Consider the following 21,506-nt stretch of genomic DNA (forward strand, 5'->3'; position numbering starts at 1 on the left):
TCAGTTCAAGCTTTTCCTGAGAATGTTTTTGCTAGCACCATGCTCTACTGTTTGAGCTACAGCAACCCCAACACAAATTTAAAAAAGCAAAATAACTCTATTGATGGTTTTCATTTTATCAGTTTTTGCTACAGCAAGCCAAATTTAATAAAGCAAAGTAATTTGATTAACTCAATCCAGTCTCATGGGAAAAACGTAACTATTTTACAAAGTGGTGATTTCATTTGAATTCGTACAATTTGATTTGTATGGGAATGTATGATTTTTGGAAAAAAATTAAGCATTGAAGTTTTCCCCTAAACCTAACTGTTAGCATGGCATAAGCAGATCGTGCAAAACATTTGTGCATATTCATATGCATTTACATGTATGCACTCGGTAGACAGTATACATTTTATCAGTTACATACATTTAAACACATACATTTTATAAGTCTACCCAATCATGATACAACATATCTATTATACGAGGTGCTGATTTTGTCTGAATTTGCGTAATGTGATTTAATATGGGAGCAAACAGTTAAAAAAACAAAAAAAACATGAATGCCCCCCCTTCCAAACCTAACTGTGGCGTAAGCAGATTGTATGAAACATTTGTGCATATTCATAAGCATCACTATTACATGTATGCACTTGGTAGATAGTACATTTTATCAGTATGTGTATTTCCTAGGAATGATTTTTGGAGTTGTTAGCACCAAACTGTACTGTTTCAGCTACAGCAACCCAAATCAAAAGAGCAAGCTAACACAAAAAAAAAGCTTGATAAACTTATCTGTATTCGTACGGAAGCATAAGATTTTTAGAACAAAGCATGAGGTTATTCCCCTAAATGTAACCACCAGTGGGGCGTAAGCAGATCGTAGTATGAAAATGTAAGAATAAGATTGTACAAATTAATTCAAATTAATGGCTGTTCACACCAAGAATGACAACAATAACTATGAAGTTTTAATAATTATTCTAATTCAATGAGAATAGGGAAGCCCACATCACAAATATAACACAGAGGAACAAAATTACTGGTATCACTTTCACAACCTTTTCCTTTTTTCAACTGATGAATGATCAAATTGACAGCCAATCAGAATCCAACTGACTTTAAAAAGCTTGAGCATTTAAAGCAGCAGATGATGTAACTGCAGCACACAGTTATAATAAAGTTTGGAATGTTGGCTAGTTTGATGCTATGTGGTTGCCAGGGTGTTCTGAGTGGTTGCTAGGTGGTTACTTGATGGCCCACTCTTAATATTCTACTCTAATCCTATTTTTAGCAATGTTTTGTCCAAGTTTCTAGTTAAAATATCTAAAAATCATTTTAAACAAGATAAATGTATGAAAAAGCATCACTGCATATTAAATACGTAAATATGTTTTCAGAGCATGCATCAGTAACACAAGTGTACTTTACTGTACACTACAAGTGTTTTACTGTACTGGCAGTTTCTATCCACTTGTTTTAAGTATAAACAAGTTAAAAACAAATCTGTGAAAAAAAATTGCTAGTGCAATGAGACGAAATGCATTTAAATTCATATTATGAATCTATGAAAACAAGTTTTAATATCGTGTGCAGTGTTGCTTCTCAAGTATTTCATTTCAAGCATTTTTAGAATAAAAAAATGGTGAGTGCAGGATATTCTGATATATTATAAGTCAAATCTAATATTTTGTTTTTCCTTTAACGTTGGTTTTTAGTAAATTGCATGGAGAGATGGCAATTACAATGGTAAACATGATTAATTTTGCTTTTAAGTGTGCATTCAAATGATGCATTAACATAGGGACCTTGACATTCCTCACCCTAAAATATTGATTTCCTATGATCCACTGCCAATGCCTAATGGCGTAAAGCACCAGCTTGTTAGCATATAGGGAATTATTGAGCACTGAGGGATGAATCCTATGAGTGAACAGACCCTGAGGGCAGACGTTAATGCACTTCGACCTCAAGTGAGGCCTGAGGGGGCGGCAGTCACCTGTGCATGATGATTTCAAGCTGAAACAGTGAAGAAAAGCTACCTATGTAACTGTTTGTTATCCTGTATAGTGCAGATGCTTGAGACTTACTGGTCACATCGGCTTCTATGTCAGCCAGCTTGAAGAGCGGGGCAACTTCGTCCAGGTAGAGCTGGTACGCCTCTTTCTTGTGGCTGATGGGGTTCACGAATACTTTGAGAGACTTGGGACGGTTCTTAAAACCTGCAGAGCAAAGAAAACAACAAAGAGTGGGAAGATTCATCAATCCCCTTATGTCATGAATCCCATGGGCATTCATTTAAGTGCTTGATACTCATCCAGTTTAGAGAAGTGCACATCTGTTAATGTGAGCCAAAGCCCCTGTCCTACATAATAACGATTTCTTGTCGTGAGTTCAGCTTTTGTCTGCCACCCTTGCTGCAGAATGGCTCTCACACAGTGTGAGTTCAGTCTCCACCAATTGAAAAGGTCAGATCAGTGTCTGTTGTTTACAGCAGCTGAACGTCAGCCAAGAATGAGGAGAAAGCTTGAATAAATACACCATGTAGGCTCTTGGTCTCTCTCTGTTCACGTTTTTGTGGTGGGAGAAGTGGTCCATTGATATGTGATATGTGGTTTTGATGAGTGATGCCAATAACTATAAAGTGGGGTAGTCAAGGCATTATATGTGAATATTATATGGGTACAAATTTGTACCCAGAATGAGCTAAATCTGAAATATACTGCATGCATATACAGGTACATCTCAAAAAATTAGAATATCATGAAAAAGGTCAATATTTTTTGTCACTCATTTCAGAAAGTGAAACACATATATAGATTCATTACACATAGAGTGAAATATTTCAAGCCTTTATTTCTTGAAATTTTGATGATTATGGCTTAATTATTATTATTATATGTATTTGATTTTTATTATTATTATGTTTTTTATTTATTCTTATTTTATTTTATTATTTTATTTATTTTTACAGGGGTTATTACCTGCTTTTGCAAGAACAGAAGAGGTGCTTGATTTTGGTTATTCATTCATTCAGACTGTTTTTAAGCTGCTCTTATAACAGGTCAATCTGAGGACAAACAGGACAGTTTGCATTTGCATCTGTTAGTAAATACTGTTGTCAATCCCAAACAGCAAATATGTCCATGTGCACCTGGCCTAAGCTACCAATCAAAAGTTTGGGGTCAGTAAAACATTTTTAAAAATGTTTTAGAAAAAAAAGCCCCTCATGTTCTCCAAATCTGCATTTAATTTATCTAAAATATAGTTTAAAAATTTTTAATTAAAAATAACTGTTTTCATATTTTCATATGAAGAGTTTATTTGCAAAAACAAATAACTCCATTTTTATTCATTTTCATAAATCATGTTTTTTATTGTGTTATATTTTTATTATGTTTTATTGTATTAGTTGTATTTTTTTTGTTATTATTATGTAATCAAAACAACCCAACTGCAGTTTGATTGATATTAATTGGAATGTAGGATAAAAAAACATGATTTTTTTAACATTTTTAAAAACAACGTTATCTGTTTTTTCAAAATTAACTCTAAAAAGTAATTTATTCCAGTGATGCAAAGCTGAATTTTCAGCATCATTACTCCAGTCTTCAGTGTCACATGATCCTTCAGAAATCATTCTAATATGCTGATTTGCTGCTCAAGAAACATTTCTTCTTATTATCAATCTACAAAACAGCTGTGCTGCTTAATATTTATGTGAAAACTGTGATATTTTTTTTGCCATCAATGTTTGATTTACTATTTTCTGTACTTCCTTCTTTGCAGGGAGAATCCAGTATTGAGTAACAGTGGATCATAATTAGCAGAAATTAGGGAGCTGCTATCTCTCCCGGCCTTCCTGGAGTGCCTGAGATCGATGGAAGCTGAGGTGAAGCTCAACGCTCTCTCTCCTTCCTCCATCATCTCCCTCATTACTCTAATCCGGCCCCTGAAGCTCTCGACCCTCGACCTGCTAACGAGCCGCTACCCTCGGCTTGCCCTCCACTGTACCCCCTGCTGACATCACAGCGCAGGAGTTCCAGGGGGTGCCCAAGGTCACAGTTCAAATAGGCACAAAACGTGCACCAAAGTAGATGCAGGATGTGAGGTGGGGAGGCTGGGGGGATTTGGAATCTTGAAAGAAGGTTGCGAGTCTCGCTCAGCGTGGGGACGCTGATCCCATCTCCCACTATGTGGCTTTTGGGGGCCGCGGTGCTGGGACGGTGGGGTCCACGCAGGGAGCAGGTGCAGGGGGGCGGCACCACCGCTGCTGTTATAGCTATGAATGGGGCTCAGGAGGCTCAGTAACCCTCATCCTCACCGAGGGGGCTTTGGGCCCACCGCACGACACATGAAAACAACGCTGTGAGGAAATGCTCATCTATTGCATCAGATTTAGTGGCCACATTTGCATCATCATTTCATTAAGGTAGTTCAAAATACCCACACAAAACATGCTATTTATAAAGTCTCCTTTTAGTCTCTGGTTTTCCCAAGATACTCTCTGTTCCAAAACCTTGTGTGCTACCTATATAGACAGCATTATTTATAATATATTATATTATATAGTTATGAGGCAATGGCTATGCTAAAAGGTAGGTAGCATAACCATGCTGCGTTCTATGATGCATAATTTGTACTGCATCTGATGTACACTTTGCAGAGAGTGTAAATGCACTGCAGTGAACTTGGTGAAAAGATTGCTGACAAAAAAGAGAGTAATGCTTTTTACAAATGTATAAATGACCGCAAGAATTTATAACAAATATTGCAAATTAAAAATGGACTTTTATTAGGTTATATATATATATATATATATACAGTGCCGTGAAAAGGTTTTTGCCCCCTTCCTGTTTTTTTTTGGTTTTTTTTGCATATGTGTCACTTAAAAGATTTAGATCATCAAACAAATTTTTATATTACATAAAGATAATGCAAGTACATACAAAATGCAGTTTTTAAATGATGATTTCATTTATTAAGGGAAAAAAGCTGTCCAAACCTACCTGGCCCTACGTGAAAAATTAATTGCCCCCTCCTGTTAAATCATGAAAGAACTGTGATTAATGAAAATTATTTTTATTGGTTTTTATTTTAAATTATGAAAATATTTATTTTATTTTTACAGATTTTCTTGTCCTGATTGCGTACAAGAAAAATATAAATACCCACACTACTCAAGTTTGCATCACAAAAAGATTCATTCATTCATTCATTTCAGGAGTTATTCCCTCTTTTGCAAGAATAGTATTGGTGCTTGACTGTGGTTATTTGTTTATTCAGTTTATTAGAGCTTATCGTATATGAATTGTTGTTTATCAGCATATTACATTGTTAGCTTCAAAACATGCTAACACCAAACTTGTATATACAGAATGTTCCAAATCAGTTTAGGTTCTATTCCAGTTAGGATCCTGCCTTAGAAGGTAGCTGTCTATGTAGGCATTAGACAGCGAGACGGCTCACAAGGTATTGGAACAGAGCCCTCGTCTCTTATTAATTCATTACACTGAAACAGGAAACTATGTTTCTGTTGTTTTAATGATTATATCTGAGCTGGAGTTCAGGATAAATCTAAACACCACAGAAGGGAGAGTGGGGACGTAGCCCATCTGCATGCGCGATACCGTGTTACTATGGCACGTAATCCCATGTTTGTGTGAGCGATGCACGGTGGCTCCCAGGAGCTCGCTGAAAGACAATTCAGACGAAGGGGCCACACTCAGGTTTCACCTCCATGAGTCCTGTTTGTGTTCCCACAAAAGGCCACTGTGATTAGCAGCCTGGAAGACTTCAGACAACCTGTGTTCACACGTTAATTATAACCTTTTGGGGACACCAGACGACTCCTCTAAATATTGTGTTCTGACGTTATTCAATTCTGTAGTCTGTTTTGAGGTAAAGCTTTAAGGTATTTATTCCTATTTTTCACTTAAATGGGTGAATTTCACAAAACATGTTTAGAATGTGCCTGGGTCACATTTCACAAAAAAGTAATGTTATATAAGTAATTCAATGTTAAAATATAAATATTTATAATAAAACAAGTAATAATAATAGTAATAATTTTTATTCCAGAAAATGAAAATTGTATGTAAGAGTGTATATTTAAAAAAAAAAAAAGAAATTAAAAATCCATATATATATATATATATATACATACATACATACACACACCCTTTATACACCCTTACAAAAAAAGCTGTCATTGTCACTTAGGGTATGTCCCCTAATGTACAAAAGCTAAAAAGTACATATTTGAACCTCATTTACCCCTAAACGGTACATATTTGTAGACTTTAAGTACTAATATATACTTTTACGGTACTAATATGTACCATTTACAGGTAAATAAGGTACAAAATACCTTTTAGCTTTTTTACCTTAGGGTACCATTCAGTGAAATATTTATGCCTTGTTTTCTGAAAGTGTATATGACCTGGATGAAATATGGCCTGGGCATGTTTTCGTTGACATTCACCCAAATGTATTATGCCCTTCATGTGAGCAAGTTGGTTCTGTTTGTCCTCTCAATAGCTTTGTAGTGACGTCCACATTTCAGACATGTGTCTCTGCCACCTGCGGACATTCCATGAGGTCAGCACGTTCTGCGGTGATACAGCCGCCTTATGACTCAGAGGCTTAAGACTGTTTTACCCCTGAGGGCTATCAAGACTGGCTAATGTCACCCAACACAGTAGCTACATCTGTCTCTGTCCAGCCCCCGTCTCAGGGGGCTCAGAGGGTGCTGATGGCAAAGGTAAGGAGCATCTGAATGGTGTGGCTGAGGGTCTCCCTGCGGAGAAGATGATTCGGCACAGGGGAGCACTTTTCCCATAATCAGGGGTAAATTACCTGAAAGCGGGGTCAGGTTACACATTGATTTCAGAGACAAACAAAGCCCCAGGACTGCCCGTAAACACTCGCCCACAGCGCTAATGAGAGGACTGACTATGCGGTCCAGTCATGGTTTGATTGCAAGGCATCGATGCTTCATATTACAGTGCAGCATAATTTGTGTGACTGTGAATTAATTCTGTTTTCTGGGTTATGTGCCCTGTAGAATTCAGAAGGAGAATGCTTTTGAATTCCAAATAAATTGCTTGGTTTTAAATGTAAGGAAGTAGATTTCAAATAAATTGAAATTCATAAAGTCAAACTTTAAATATTAGCTTGACAAATCCTTGTTTGAAAGTTTTGGGGGGAAAACATTTTGAGAAGATTTGAGAAGCCTTTTGGATGGATGGATGGATGGATGGATGGATGGATGGATGGATGGGGACAGACAGACAGACAGACAGATAGATAGAAACTCAATGGACGGACAGATAGACAGATAGACAGACAGACAGACAGATAGATAGATAGATAGATAGATAGATAGATAGATAGATAGATAGATAGATAGAAACTCAATGGATGGACAGATGAACAGAAAAGATATGGCATCCTATTCATTTGTCCAAGACCACTTAAAAAGGCACATAGAGGACAAGAGAGTCACAACATACATAACACAGCCATCAAACTGCACTTAAGTAACCCATAAACCGTTCCACTCGCTGAGCCCACAATACCCAAATGGGCTTTCTGGGGTGCACAGAATATTTGCTAATCCTCAAGAACAAATGTCTTATTTTTGCCCTGAAATCCCTGGCTGGCTGGCTGGCTGACTGGCGAGGGGAGTGAGCCCTCCAACAGATAAGCCCAGATTGGGGCCTTGCAGTGGGAAAGGTCAGGATCGAAGAGGAGCTGGATCCGGCAGGCTCGAGGGGAGGTAAGAGATCTGGGGGACATACAGGAGATGGAACGGGTGAGAGAAAAAGAGCGTCACTGTCCTGTCCCGCTTTCCTACCGGCCGTGAGATCTCCATACGGGGGACGAGTGCTTCGACATTTTCTTAGATCCTCTGCCAAGAGCGGAGCATCTGGCATGGTGTCAGGGACTGGCATTAGCGCGCATTAGCAGTGGGGGAGACCCAGCCCTCTCCAGATTTGTCCCCTCCAGCAGGGGCATCACCAGGCAGGAGCTGCTCCAACCGCTAGATGAGGTGGGGAACTGCGGTGGAGGTTTGGGCTTCAAATCAATACACTTGCTTTCATTGGAACAATTAATTCACACAGGCGCCATATAATGAGACGAACGGAGATGCTCGGAGAAGAAAATTAAGCGTGTAATGCATTCTATTAATAATTCCATGTTAAAACGTGGGACGCACATGCATATTGTTCAATTACAACCATTGTAGTTCTCGGTGTGGACAATAACACCTTTCCTAATATTAGGCAGAGAGGGGAAAAAACAGCACCATGTGTTAGGTGCCTCCATTATGTCTGCGTACACGTCTATCTGGGGGCGGGTGTGACAGACAAAGAAATGGGGACGATCCATTGGGAATACGCAGAAAAAATCCACAAGCAGCACTCAGTGAAAGTGATACTGCAGTCGTACCTACAGCAGAGCCCAAAGGAGCATCTGTCCACCCTGAGATGTCCCGACAGAGCCCCAGATACCTCTCACAGCGGCATTTAGGGGTGGGAATCTTTAGGCACCGCAAGATTTGATTTGATTTGGACACTCTCAGGAAATTTATTTTAAAAATTGTGCCTTTAGGGTTACAACAGCTTGTCACTAACAGCTTGGACAGTACCCTAAAAGGGACATCTTTGTTCCTTATTTACCCCTAAAGGGCTCATAGTAGTACCGTTAGGGTACACATTACTACTCTAAGGTACAACTATACACCTTTTAGAGGTAGATAAGACACAAAGTTCTCCCTTTAAGGCTCCTGCCCAAGTGATAAGTTGTTGTAACCCTAAAGGTACAAAGGCTATAAACAGATCTAACAGTTTATGAGCAATCTTAAACTTCAACTCCAGATACATGTTTATGTTCTTTGAAGGATTTTTGGTCACACTTTATTTTAAGGTTCAATTCTCGCTATTAACAAACCATTAACTTTTGAAATGTTGTTTTAGTTCTGTTTGGCAGTGCTGGTGGTGCAGATATTATACACTTCAGTTGTATTATTCAATTTGGAATTGTGAGTCTTGAAATTTTGTCGCTAATTAGAAATAGAAAACATTTACTCCTCCACAGAAGGAAGATCGTACGCGTTTGCAACGACATGAAGGTAAGTAAATTATTCCAGAATTATCTTTCCTTTAACTCTGTCACTGTGGACTTGAACTAAACCTTTAACTCTTTATTAACTTTTTTGCCTTTAATGTAAAACAGGATCAAAGCAAGCGACTCTAAACAGAGTTTGGGCTGGCCAGAAAACATCCCAGCTGAAGTAAGAGCGCTCCAGTCAATAAGATACACAGACTGATCCGTTTCCAAGGAGCCAAGGGGAAAGAGTCACCATGGATACGCAGGTTGACTTAATGGAAAACCTGTTAATGTGTAACATTATCCACTCGGCTATCGAGCTATTGTACATCAGCTCACGTAAATGCCGCACATGGCCCAGCTTCCTTCAAATGCTGAACGCGTTTTTAAAATCGCGTTCCGAGGGAGATTTCGCTTCCCCTATTATCTTGTTAAACAACTCAAAGCAATTTCATGCGTGGCGCACAATAGCCACTGTTGTGCTTTATGCCAAATGCACATATGAATTCAGATGGGTCACAAAAGCCTTTGGAGGAATGAGATGGACCCGGTGCTTGACCATTGAGTTCTCTCCTCTCTCTGTTTGTCTTTTCTCCTCCCTTTAGGGCTGCAACAATAAAGTCCAGCTTGACGCAGGAGTGTGACCACACGCTTTGACAAGAGCACCAAGAGCACATTATGTGTCCGGAGCAGAGCGCGGAGGGCTTCCCGGCCTCTGATTGACCTGCCTAGACTAATCTTTCAAAAGAGGGTTTAAGGACACAAGGAGTCTATTCCAGTTCGACTCGACGACTATGTCGTACCCGAGTAGACTGTAGTACAGGTGCTACTATTGTTGTCGGCCGTCTCCCCAAATGTTTGGCCTGTGGCCTGGCCCGAGCGCTCGCTCTCTGACCGCAGGGTTTAATCTGTCAGCTGGGCAGCCGCACCTCATGTGTCAGCGCACATCACATGGCTTGTCAGAAAAACACGGCGATGCTGCGGACGGCATTCATGGCTCACCTTGAATAAAATCACACTGGGGATTGAGTTTTTTTTTTTTGGACCGTTCACCTTTTGTGCTGAGTGTCAGCCAGGACACACCCTCCATTGTGCCGCCTCCCTGGGAAACACCACTGTAACAGGTGAGCACCCCTGTAATCCAGTGTGCCCGCTCTCCCCTCCCCGCCTCGGGCCGAATGATTCGGCAGCACTCGCTTAGCCAATAAAATAACAGAGATAATCCAGCTATGGAAAACATGCGTCCGTGTGCGTGTGAGAGCATGTGCATGGGATGCAGGGGGTGGGGTGGACGTTTCCACGAGGACCAAACAAACTGCCATGCTTTATTAACGACTGTATGAGTTTGTGAAGGTATAAATTTAGCTGGTGATTGTGTAGCACATGACAACTGTGCTGCTGCTTATCAGAACCCAGAGAAGGAAAGACACGGGGCCTAATCAATGTTCCTTTATTACATATATGTGACCCTGGACCACAAAACCAGTCATAAGTAGCACTGGTATATTTGTAGCAATAGCCAACAATACATTGTATGGGTCAAAATTATCAATTTTTCTTTTAAGCCAAAAATCATTAGGATATTCATGTTCCACGAAGATATTTTGTAAATTTCCTACCGTAAATAGATCAAAACTTAATTTTTGATTAGTAATATGCATTGCTAAGAAATTCATTTGGACAACTTTAAAGGCAATTTTCTCAATATTTAGATTTTTTTGCACCCTCAGATTCCAGATTTTCAAATAGTTGTATGTCGGCCAAATATTTTCCTAACAAACCATACATCAATGGAAAGCTTATTTATTCAGCTTTCAGATGATGTATAAATCTCAGTTTTAGAAAATTGACCCTTATGACTGGTTTTGTGGTCCAGGGTCACATATAGAAGAGAGAATGTACTGAAATACGGATTTATCATGACCCAAAATTATTGAAATCTTTCATTTACAATGAACAATGATCAAATATTGCTCATTTAAACATTTTACTTACTAAAAAAATTTCGTCATAGGTCTGGAGTTTAGTTAAACAAATCCATAATTTTTAAGAAGAAATACCTGATTCACAATTCAGCTGAACGTGTGAAGTAAGTTTTTTTTCTTGCTTGTTCAGCCAATTGCATGTTTACTTAAGTTTTAATTCTGTGGCTGAAATCAGGAAAACATACTATCATTATACTCTTACTATTTCTGCCTATGTTATTGCTAATATGCTATTACTACTATGCTATTCTTGCACTACTCAAACTTGCATCATCATCATGATAAATATTTTTTTGCAACATATCTGTCAAAAGACCTTCCTCAGGTTGCAAGTTAATGCAAGTTTTTTTAATGTATTTTTAATTGCTTTTGTTTGTTTGGTTATAACTGAAATTACCTCATCTGTAAATTAATTATTCAGTAAAACCCTGTTTATTATTTGATCTGCACTGCAAAAAAATCCTAATCCTGATCAAATCTTCTAGTTGAAATATCTGAAACTCCTAACATTTACATTCAAAGCACATTGTATAGGATATAAAGTATTATGATATTATGTGTTTTCAGAGAATAGTGACTATATCCCTATAGATATACTGTAGATAGAAAGTGTTTTCAGGCAGATCTTTTTCACTTGTTATAAAACAAGTCTTAATATCTGATGTAGAAGTAAAAAAGTACATTTATGTTATTTTTGTATATAAAATTACAAATGACTTGCTTCTTGCGTCAGACCAAGGCTGTATCTCATTGCTAGTTTTACTTGATCTTAGTGCTGCGTTTGATACTATAGATCATGACATACTCATAGATCGATTACAAAACTATACAGGTATTCAAGGGCAGGCTTTAAGATGGTTTAGATCATATAAATAAAGGTGACTTGACTTGACTTGACTTATTTTAAGACTTAAGTTTTAGATATTTTCACTAAAAATGTATCTAATTAAGAAGTCATTTTTAGCTGTGTAAGTGCTGTGGCTATTTTACTAATACCTATGACAGGAAAATGACCAAGTTTACCAGCATTACAAGGTCATGAACATGAAAGACTGGATGTAACTTTACACAGACAAGATCCAGAAGTGATTCTAATTTTATGCCAACACATATACAATTTAAATCTACAGGATATATACCTTTTAAAACACTGTATTTTAATGGTTTTGAAATGTCTCAACAATTCAATTGTCAAACACCACAACGAATCTCATCTTTGCTTATTAATTTTTCTCCTCACAGCACTAAATAAGCATGTCCTCTCTCCTCTGGGCTCCCTCAAGGCACATTCTTTAATTATGTTAATTAATTCATATTCTACCCACAGTACATGCAGCCCTCACTCACAATTACCCGCAAAAAGCCAGCATTACAATCTTTAAAGGGCTACAGCTCAGAAACACTTTCGTGCGAAGAAGTTACATGGCCAAAGTTTTAACAAGGATTCATCAAGCTGGGGGAAGGGTTTGATAGTATAAAGTTGTGAGGCCTGGACAATCCCCTCCTTAATTCCCAGTGAGTAATGCACCTCCTGAGCACTGCTGCTGTTACATCACCTCTTATTCAGTGCTGTAACTGAAATTCCAAGGATTAGCTGGCATTAATACAGCATTATGACTAGGCCCTCGTCAGACAAAATCACTTTCCAGAGATTTACCCCACACCATTATCTAGTCCCAAACTCACATCTCATATCCAATCTGGTTTTAAATATAGCCTACTACTTGTATGGTGTCCGGTATTTATGTGGGGCGCACAGCGGGCAAAGAAGGATTTCTGAAATTGAACTTTCAGCCTAATTGTGACGCTAGATTAAATCAGTGAAAATGTGCAGCGCTGCATTGTCTGTAGACCGGGATTAACAGAGATTACACATGCTCATTTTCACAAAGGCATCATCTGAATGCTCAACGCTCATTTAGCTGACGAAGGAAGTTCATACTAAATCATTTTGTTGGTCCTCGGGACAGTCTCAGACGGGTTTTTACTTAATCCCCCGCTATGAAATCTCCTCCTTGCATCCCTCCCCCCGGTTTTTGAGAACCGGAGAACGAAGAGTTCTGACGCATTTGGAAGGACACCTGTCTCCCGTGCAGCACAGCGAAGCGCTAGGCAGGCCGCTGGCCCATCTTGGCAGTGAACGCTAGCGAGAGGAGCACAGATAATTACAAACTCCAGGGAGGCCGTAGGACCAACCTGTTCCCCTAGTCTGATCCAGCAGGTCCTTGCGGCCAACACCACCTCTTTCAAGACCCCCTCCGACCCCCCTCCCCCCTTCAGGCACACCACACAATGATACGGTCATCACACAAAAGAGATGGTGCCCCTCGGCTTTCTCAACAAGAGTACCTTATAATCCAGTCCGTGGAGTTTATTCATGACTGTTTTGTGTAGTCAGGATGTTGCTGACACACCTAGAACCTTATTTCACATCATATTTGTAGGTCTGATGCATACTTGAGAAATCATTTAATTGTGATACACAGGCTTTGTTCCAAAACCTAATGAGCAAGTGAGTCTAATGCTCTACATAGGCAGCTCAATGAGTTATACAAATGTGACCCTGGACCACAAAACCTTAAGTTGCTGGGGTATATTTGTAGCAGTAGCCAAAAATACATTGTATGGGTCAAAATGATTGATTTTTCTTTTATGCCAAAAACTTGATTTGAGTTTGGTGTTCACATGTTGCTAAACAGTACTCTAATAAGCATAAAAATACACAAAATTTTCAAAAGTTTGTCTAGTAAGACTTTTGTCAAATGTTTTTGACTAAATCTGTTATGCATTTATTTGATCACAGTAATGCCGAGTTCACACTGCACGATTTTAGCCCGATTTTTCCACAGTAAGAATAGTATAATTGGGAAATATTATTGCAACTGAAAATAATTGTTTTCTATTTAAATATTTTAAAAAATTTGTCAGCATCATTACTCCAGTCTTCAGTGTCACATGATCCTTCAGAAATCATTCTAATATGCTGATTTGCTGCTCAAGAAACATTTCTTATTATCATCAATGTTGAAAACAGTTTAGCTATTTAATTTTTTGTTAGAACCGTCTTTATTTTCACTTTTTATCAATTTAAAGCATTCAAAAAAAGGATTTATTTAAAAAAATCTTACTGACCTCAAACTTTTGAGCTGTAGTGAACACAGCACACAAAAATATTGGGTAAATTGGTTAATATTTAAATTCGATTAATCAAAGGTTGTTGTAAGTATTTCCCTGACTTTCTCCGTCATTTTCGATATATTTGTTTCTCTTCAGTGCATTATGAGATTGCCTTCACTGCAAATGAGACATGCTGCCACAGAATTCGGCATAAAAAGTATCTTAGAAAACAGCATAATTAACATCTTGCATCAAGAGCACACTTAAAATGCTACACTCACTAGGTTTAGGTACAGAGTAATTGTATCCGATTCATTACTGGGTTGGGCTATCTTTATTCAATAAATGTCAGCAAACACAATAAAATTTAGCAAATGTTGACCAGGTTAATGTTTGCATGTCATAAAATTCACTGAAGCTCCAAGATAAAGTAATTCTAAAAAGACCTTATTTTTTCAGTGTCTGGTGGATGTTGAGCAGCTTTGGCGTGTGAACGTACCGCTGAGGATCTCTTTGAGGCTCTTGAACCAAATCTCACAGTGGTCCGCACTGAGGTTGTTGAGGTGGATGGCATGTTCCTTGAGTTTGAGCCCTTTCTTCTTGCACTGGAAGAGTGTGATGCCCAGCAGAGTTCCACCCGTCTGCTGCCCCACAGAGCGCCGCCGCTTTACCTTCACAGCAAACACGTCCTTAAGCTCCACATACTCTTCCTGCTTCTTCACATCACGGTCAGCTAAAGCAAACACACAAGAGATATTTAAAAGTCATATTACACATTTTTCCCTCCTGAGTTGGGTTTTAACGTTATGCGTTTAAATTTAATGTAGTTTTTTTATTTTTTATCTTTTTCCACCCTAATTGACCCTTAAAGGCCTGGTTAAATTTAAAACTCTAATATGTAAATGCCAATGTGAACATTTCGGCACTTATTCACAGGCAGTGGGTTTGCATTCATTACTAGTAGGAAATGACTTTCAGCATAAGTGCTTGGGAGAAAGTTTTACTTCAAAACAACAAGCAAATATGATTTACGAAAAATATGACACCGGCTTATTTAAGTTTGGCTCTTTATGTTGACTTTTTTTTTTTTTTTGGATAACAGGGAAGGAGCACTTTATGTTGACTTTTTTTTTTTTTTTGGATAACAGGGAAGCAGCACTTGACAATTAAATGGGTTTAAAGGCATAGTTCACCAAAAAAAGAAAAAAAAAGTAAAATATTGTTACTATTTCAAAGAACTGTTTTCTATTTTAATATATTTTAAAATGTCTTTATTCTTGCAATGGCAATCGTCAGCCTTCAGGGTCACATGATCCTTCAGAAATCATTCTAATATGTTGATTTGGTGCTCAAGAAACATTTTTTTTATTATTACCAACATTGAAAACAGTTGTGCTGCTTAATATTTTTTGTAGAAACTGATTTTTTTTTTTCAGAATTCCCTGATGCATAGAAAGTTCAGAATAACAACATTTATTTGAAATAGAATTTTTAACAATGTAAACGTCTTTACTGTCACTTTTGATCAATTTAATGTGTACTTGTTAAATATAAAGTATTCATTACTTCTTACTGACCCCAAACCTTTGAACTGTTTTTGCCCATTCAAGAAAGATCAGTGGAGTCTCAATAACAGACCCCTTTGACTTTCAATGTATAGACAAAATATGTTTAACATTTCTTCTTTGGAACAATATCATGATGATTCAATGACGAGACTTTTCATTTTTGAGTGAACTATCCCTTTAATTCTTCTACGAGAACCAAAACAAACAACACAATAAAGTTTTAATGGGTGAGAATTCAGACTTTCAACAGCGCCGCACTTGATACCCCAGCGTTACGTTGGGCTACGAGTTTCCTATTCTCCCCTGACCCCCCGCTGTAAACCATTACCCACAGGCAAACTCCAATTAAACCACACTGAAATCTGTCGCCGAGCTTCAAGATGGACCGAGTTCTGTAGCTGCCTCTCTAAATGACAGTCTCTCTCCTCGTGTGAAAGCTTTTCTTCATTAGGAGCACCCCAAGCCGCACCTCCGCGTTTCAGAACATTAACTACCCTCTCACATTACTGCGCAGGACACCCGCCGCCATCTGTTCCTACTCAGGCTTCTGCTCGAACCTCTCTATACCTCCACCACTCTATTTATTTAACTCAGAAGCTGCGTTTCATTGTGGTCACTCTACAAAATCCCAGAGTCAATTGAATTAGTGGGAATAGGAGATAATCTCTCCCGGCAGAGCTTTCCGAGAGCCGGAGCAAATGACAAAGTGGCCCGTGTTAACGGCCGTGTACAGGAAGCTTCCTCCGAGGGGGCGAGGGAGGGTCTTGAAGGTTAGGTGGAGACCAGGACGAGGCTGAAAAGGGGGCTTTCTCCCTGCTACATTAGAGTAAGCCTGCGCCTTGTCCGAATCAATCTTGGCACATCTGCCTGATGCCGACCGTAAACAGGATTAGAGAAGGACTTATCTGCTTGATGCTAATTGTGTTGCAGTTTTTGCACGTCCACCCTTTTAATAGAGACTCCAAATGTTGCTGTACAACTGCCCTTTTCAGGCAGCGCTTATCAGCATGTGCACTAGTCAGGTTGGTCTGGGCTCTGAGTTTTTTTTAAGTCTTTGGCAATAGGACCTAATTAGTCCCTCCAATTAAGAGCAAGAAAATTTAGTTTAAATGAGCAGCCCGCTAAGTAGAAGCAATGAGATGTAGATTGAGATAATACACCTGGTAAAGCATGAGTCTGACTGGTGTTTCCTGCTAGCTGCGTTTCATTGTGGTCACTCTACAAAATCCCAGAGTCAATTGAATTAGTGGGAATAGGAGATAATCTCTCCCGGCAGAGCTTTCCGAGAGCCGGAGCAAATGACAAAGTGGCCCGTGTTAACGGCCGTGTACAGGAAGCTTCCTCCGAGGGGGCGAGGGAGGGTCTTGAAGGTTAGGTGGAGACCAGGACGAGGCTGAAAAGGGGGCTTTCTCCCTGCTACATTAGAGTAAGCCTGCGCCTTGTCCGAATCAATCTTGGCACATCTGCCTGATGCCGACCGTAAACAGGATTAGAGAAGGACTTATCTGCTTGATGCTAATTGTGTTGCAGTTTTTGCACGTCCACCCTTTTAATAGAGAGACTCCAAATGTTGCTGTACAACTGCCCTTTTCAGGCAGCGCTTATCAGCATGTGCACTAGTCAGGTTGGTCTGGGCTCTGAGTTTTTTTTAAGTCTTTGGCAATAGGACCTAATTAGTCCCTCCAATTAAGAGCAAGAAAATTTAGTTTAAATGAGCAGCCCGCTAAGTAGAAGCAATGAGATGTAGATTGAGATAATACACCTGGTAAAGCATGAGTCTGACTGGTGTTTCCTGCTGATCTGCTCAAAAAAACAGGCCACACAATTGGAACTTTACTTTTTGCTAATACTGTGCTCTCTCTATTTTTGGGAGCCCATACATTTTTGCTTACACAAACTTTTTTTTATATATCTCTATTATATTTTAGCCACTTTACAGCTCCACATTTGCTAATCTATTTTTAAGGAAATGATGCAACTTTAACAACTACTTTAAAATTGGCAGCAAAATTAATCTCTTGACGTGGCTTTGCTGATGCAATTAGAAAGCTAACGCAAGTATTAGAAAGCTGACGTAAGCTGAAATTATGCTAGAAAGAAAGAAAAACCAAGATAAAGAACTACTTGCTCATGAATGATTGTTCCAGTTTCTTTGTGCAATGAGAACTGGAAGTGCCATTGCGTTGCACAATAAAAGTCACTGAATGTTTTTTTTTTCCCCCACGATTATTTCATTTAAATTTGGTCATATTCCAATTATGTATGCATCATGTGAAGGTGGTTACTCAATTATTATTATCCAAATAAGAATCCTAAAAAAGACAACTGGCATATGCCTATATTAGGAATGCTGTGTCACATAAACACCTTATTCTGAATATCAATTTTACTGGAATATTTAAGTAATAATGGGAGCTTTTCGTGATATGGGCAATAGTGTCTAGAAGTTGTAACCAAACACAATGATATCAAACCTGCCTTATATTTATTTAATATATAGGGCCTGTAGGGATATAGTTACTTTACTATCTTTTCACACTGAGGACAACTGAGGGATTCATATGCAAGTATTACAGGAGGTTCAAACGCTCACTGATGCTCCAGAAGGAAAAACATTGCATTAAGAGCCGGGGGGTGAAAACTTTTGAACAAAATGGAGATGTGTGTGCATTTTTCTTATTTTGCCTAAATATCATATTTTTTCATTTAGTACTGCCCTTCAGAGGCTACAGAAGATACTTACATGTTTCCCAGAAGACAAAATAAGTTAAATCTTCAAATTCTCATTAAGGCTCTTAATGCATGGTTTTTCCTTCTGCAGCATCAGTGAGCGTTTGAACCTTCTGCAATAGTTGCATATGAGTCTCTCAGTTGTCCTCAGTGTGAAAAGATGGATCTCAAAATCATACAGTCATTGTTGGAAAGGGTTCAAATACACAAAAATGCTGGAAAACCAAAGAATTTGTGGGACCTGAAGGATTTTTCTGAAGAACAGCAGGCAGTTTAACTGTTCAGGACAAACAAGGGACTCATGTACAACTATCACTAAACAAAAATATACAGCTGTGGATCATCCAGGTAACAACACAGTATTAAGAATCACAGTATTAATGAACGGGGTCATTTTTATAAATTCAATATTATTTTCTCTTGTGGACTATATGTAAACATATTTTATGTGAAATATCTTATTCAGGTCAGTACTAAATAAACAATGGCATGCATTTTGTATGATCCCTCTTATTTTGGTAAAATAATTAACATTTTGCAGATTCTGAAATGGGGATCTAAACTTTTGACCTCAACTGTAATTGATGGCTGAAATTTTATTTTGGGTTAAACTGTCCCTTTGTATGCCACAGGTAATCATGTGATCATGTTGATGGTGATTACCGGTGGCATATACACACACTCACAAGTTCATACAGTACATAATCTGAAAGATGCTATATTGCTGTAATAAAAAAGGCAAAACACACCTTTAAGATGCATTGACAGAATATGTAGATTTCTTGTAAAAGCCGTCACGCCTCTTTTGTGTGATCTAAAAGGGATTTGAGAGTAGTCCATACAGAAACCCAAAGTTGGGGATAGAGAAGGGGGTTGAAGAAGATTTTGGCTGCTGGTGCCTCTGCTGCAGGGCACACAAGTTCACAAATAAGAAGGGCCATATGTTCAGGGTCATTGGTCTAAAGGGGCTGCAAGGGGCCAAATCAATATGACACGTCTGGTAACACACGAGGTCATATAACACAGAGCCCTCCTGAAGACTGACTATGGATCTGTCGTCTCCGGAGATCTCATCTCTCTTATTGACAATTACATGCGTGTCTGTGTGTGGACACCACTCACAGCCAGCAATGACACGCACACACATGCTCTCATCATACTCACCGGCTGCCGATTCATGTTTTCTGGATTATTATGAAATCAGGCTGGATGAAATGAATCTCAGTAGAGTAGGACGAGTAGTTACACTCGCTCATTTTTTTTCTCAAAATGTTTAGACTAAAGTTTTGGAATTGTGCCTCAAACATCTTTGAGATTTATTGTCATTAATGTAGAAATTAAATTGATAACTTAATTGCAAAATCCAGTGTTATAGTCATAACATATACTTTATGACTCACTTTATGAGTGTATTTTATGAGTGTTTTTTTATGAGTGTATTTTTAAGTTATAGAGTTATATAGAATTTTTTTTTTTTACTACACAATGCATGGTGGTTGTTTACTGGTCCAAGTATCTATGATGTCTTCAACAAGCCACATGATTAAAGATTATTCATGCCCAATACACCTTACTATGTGTTAGTGATCTAAACAAATCCCTAACGTATGATAAATATTATTAGTGATGCCTGGCTTAGCAAAAATTAACCTAAATCCCAAAATTGCATGGACAAGTGCACTGTGCATCATGCATGCAAAACAAAAAGAATTGTAAAATAATTTTAAATGATCTTTTTCTGTTAAGAATTGCTGGTTGTCATAAAAGCTTTGCATGCTAGGAAACTGTTAATTAGTTTGAAAATACCAATTCTGTTGAACCTCTCAAGGCGGATATCCAGAGAGCAGAAAACAAAGCAGGGAACAACGTGTCTGAGGCCCCCAGTGTGGCAAGTGTCATATTCTGGCGCACATGAGGCTGATTTCAGATGACAAGATGGGAACAGCCCTTCATTTGAGGCACAGTAAGACATGGGGAGATTAAATAAAACTGTGCACTCTTCTAGAAAACTTTATTGCTTCCAGATGGATACAAGCTTCCTCTCAGCAGCGCTCCGGCAAAGGCGAGACGCAGGGGGCCCGACGTCATGTCATCATGCAACTAATGTATGGACAAAAAGAATCAATTCTACACCAGCAGTGATCTGAGCTGTTAGATTTTATTAAAGTGAGATTTCAATATACATGTGGTCTGATGTATATGCATTGATTTTAATAGCGGTGCTTGAAGAATCACTTTTAGTATTGCTCATACTTAACATCAGTTATATGAAAAACCTAAGTATTATGTTACTCATCTCATACTGTTTGTGAGCCAGACATAAATGATACCTGTGGCTAGCTGAGAAGCGTTTTGTTACTTTTTTAAGTGATTAGACTAACAATTTTTGCCTGTTAGACAATAAAATGGTCAAATAAGATGGACCCAAGCCATATCTAGAGACTTTTGCCAGTGGGCAAGAAGATTATGACACAAATAATCATGGTTTTGGACTTGTTTTTCAGTAAAAATCATTAAAACAAGATAAGCAACACTGCATAAAATATTAAGACTTTGTTGTTTTTTCCCACTTGTCCATAAAATATTCCACTTGTTTTTTCCTCTTGTTTTTAACTTAAAAACAAGTTGTTTTCAGATGGTAAAATAAATAAAAAAAAATCTGCCAGTGCAGTAAGATAAGAAGACACTTGTATTAAAGATACAACAAAACAAGTCTTAATATCTAATGATGCTTGCGTTTCAAGTAAATTAAAATCATGTTTCATAGATTTTTTTGATATTTTAACCAGGTAAATTTGACTTCAAGAGCATGAGTTTGCAGTGTGAAGACTTTAAATGGGTCCTATTATGCTCTTTTACAAAGTCTTTTGGGGGTGTACTAGAACAGTCTCTCATACTAGGTTGTTCGAAAAACCCATTATTTTTCATATATTTTAAATTATTACAACACCTCTCTCCCCAGTCTGGCATGAATGGCTCGAATAGTTCCTGTATCAAATGAAGGCCCGCC

The 21,506-nt window shown here is 38.3% G+C and overlaps 1 protein-coding gene across 2 annotated transcripts in view; it reads right to left on the minus strand.

Annotated features, from left to right (window-relative positions):
• Positions 1-21,506, minus strand: part of cerkl (CERK like autophagy regulator) — a 62,774-nt gene that overhangs the window by 31,180 nt on the left and 10,088 nt on the right. For both annotated transcript variants that reach the window (XM_016500171.1, XM_016500169.1), the window contains exons 2-3: positions 14,698-14,931; positions 2,073-2,204 (exon numbers count right to left, since the gene is read on the minus strand). In XM_016500171.1, coding sequence (XP_016355657.1) covers positions 2,073-2,204; positions 14,698-14,931 — 366 coding nt within the window. The remainder of the gene's footprint in view (positions 1-2,072; positions 2,205-14,697; positions 14,932-21,506) is intronic.

Source organism: Sinocyclocheilus anshuiensis, unplaced genomic scaffold, assembly GCF_001515605.1.
Source record: "Sinocyclocheilus anshuiensis isolate Anshui unplaced genomic scaffold, SAMN03320099.WGS_v1.1 scaffold18, whole genome shotgun sequence".
Taxonomy (NCBI): domain Eukaryota; kingdom Metazoa; phylum Chordata; class Actinopteri; order Cypriniformes; family Cyprinidae; genus Sinocyclocheilus; species Sinocyclocheilus anshuiensis.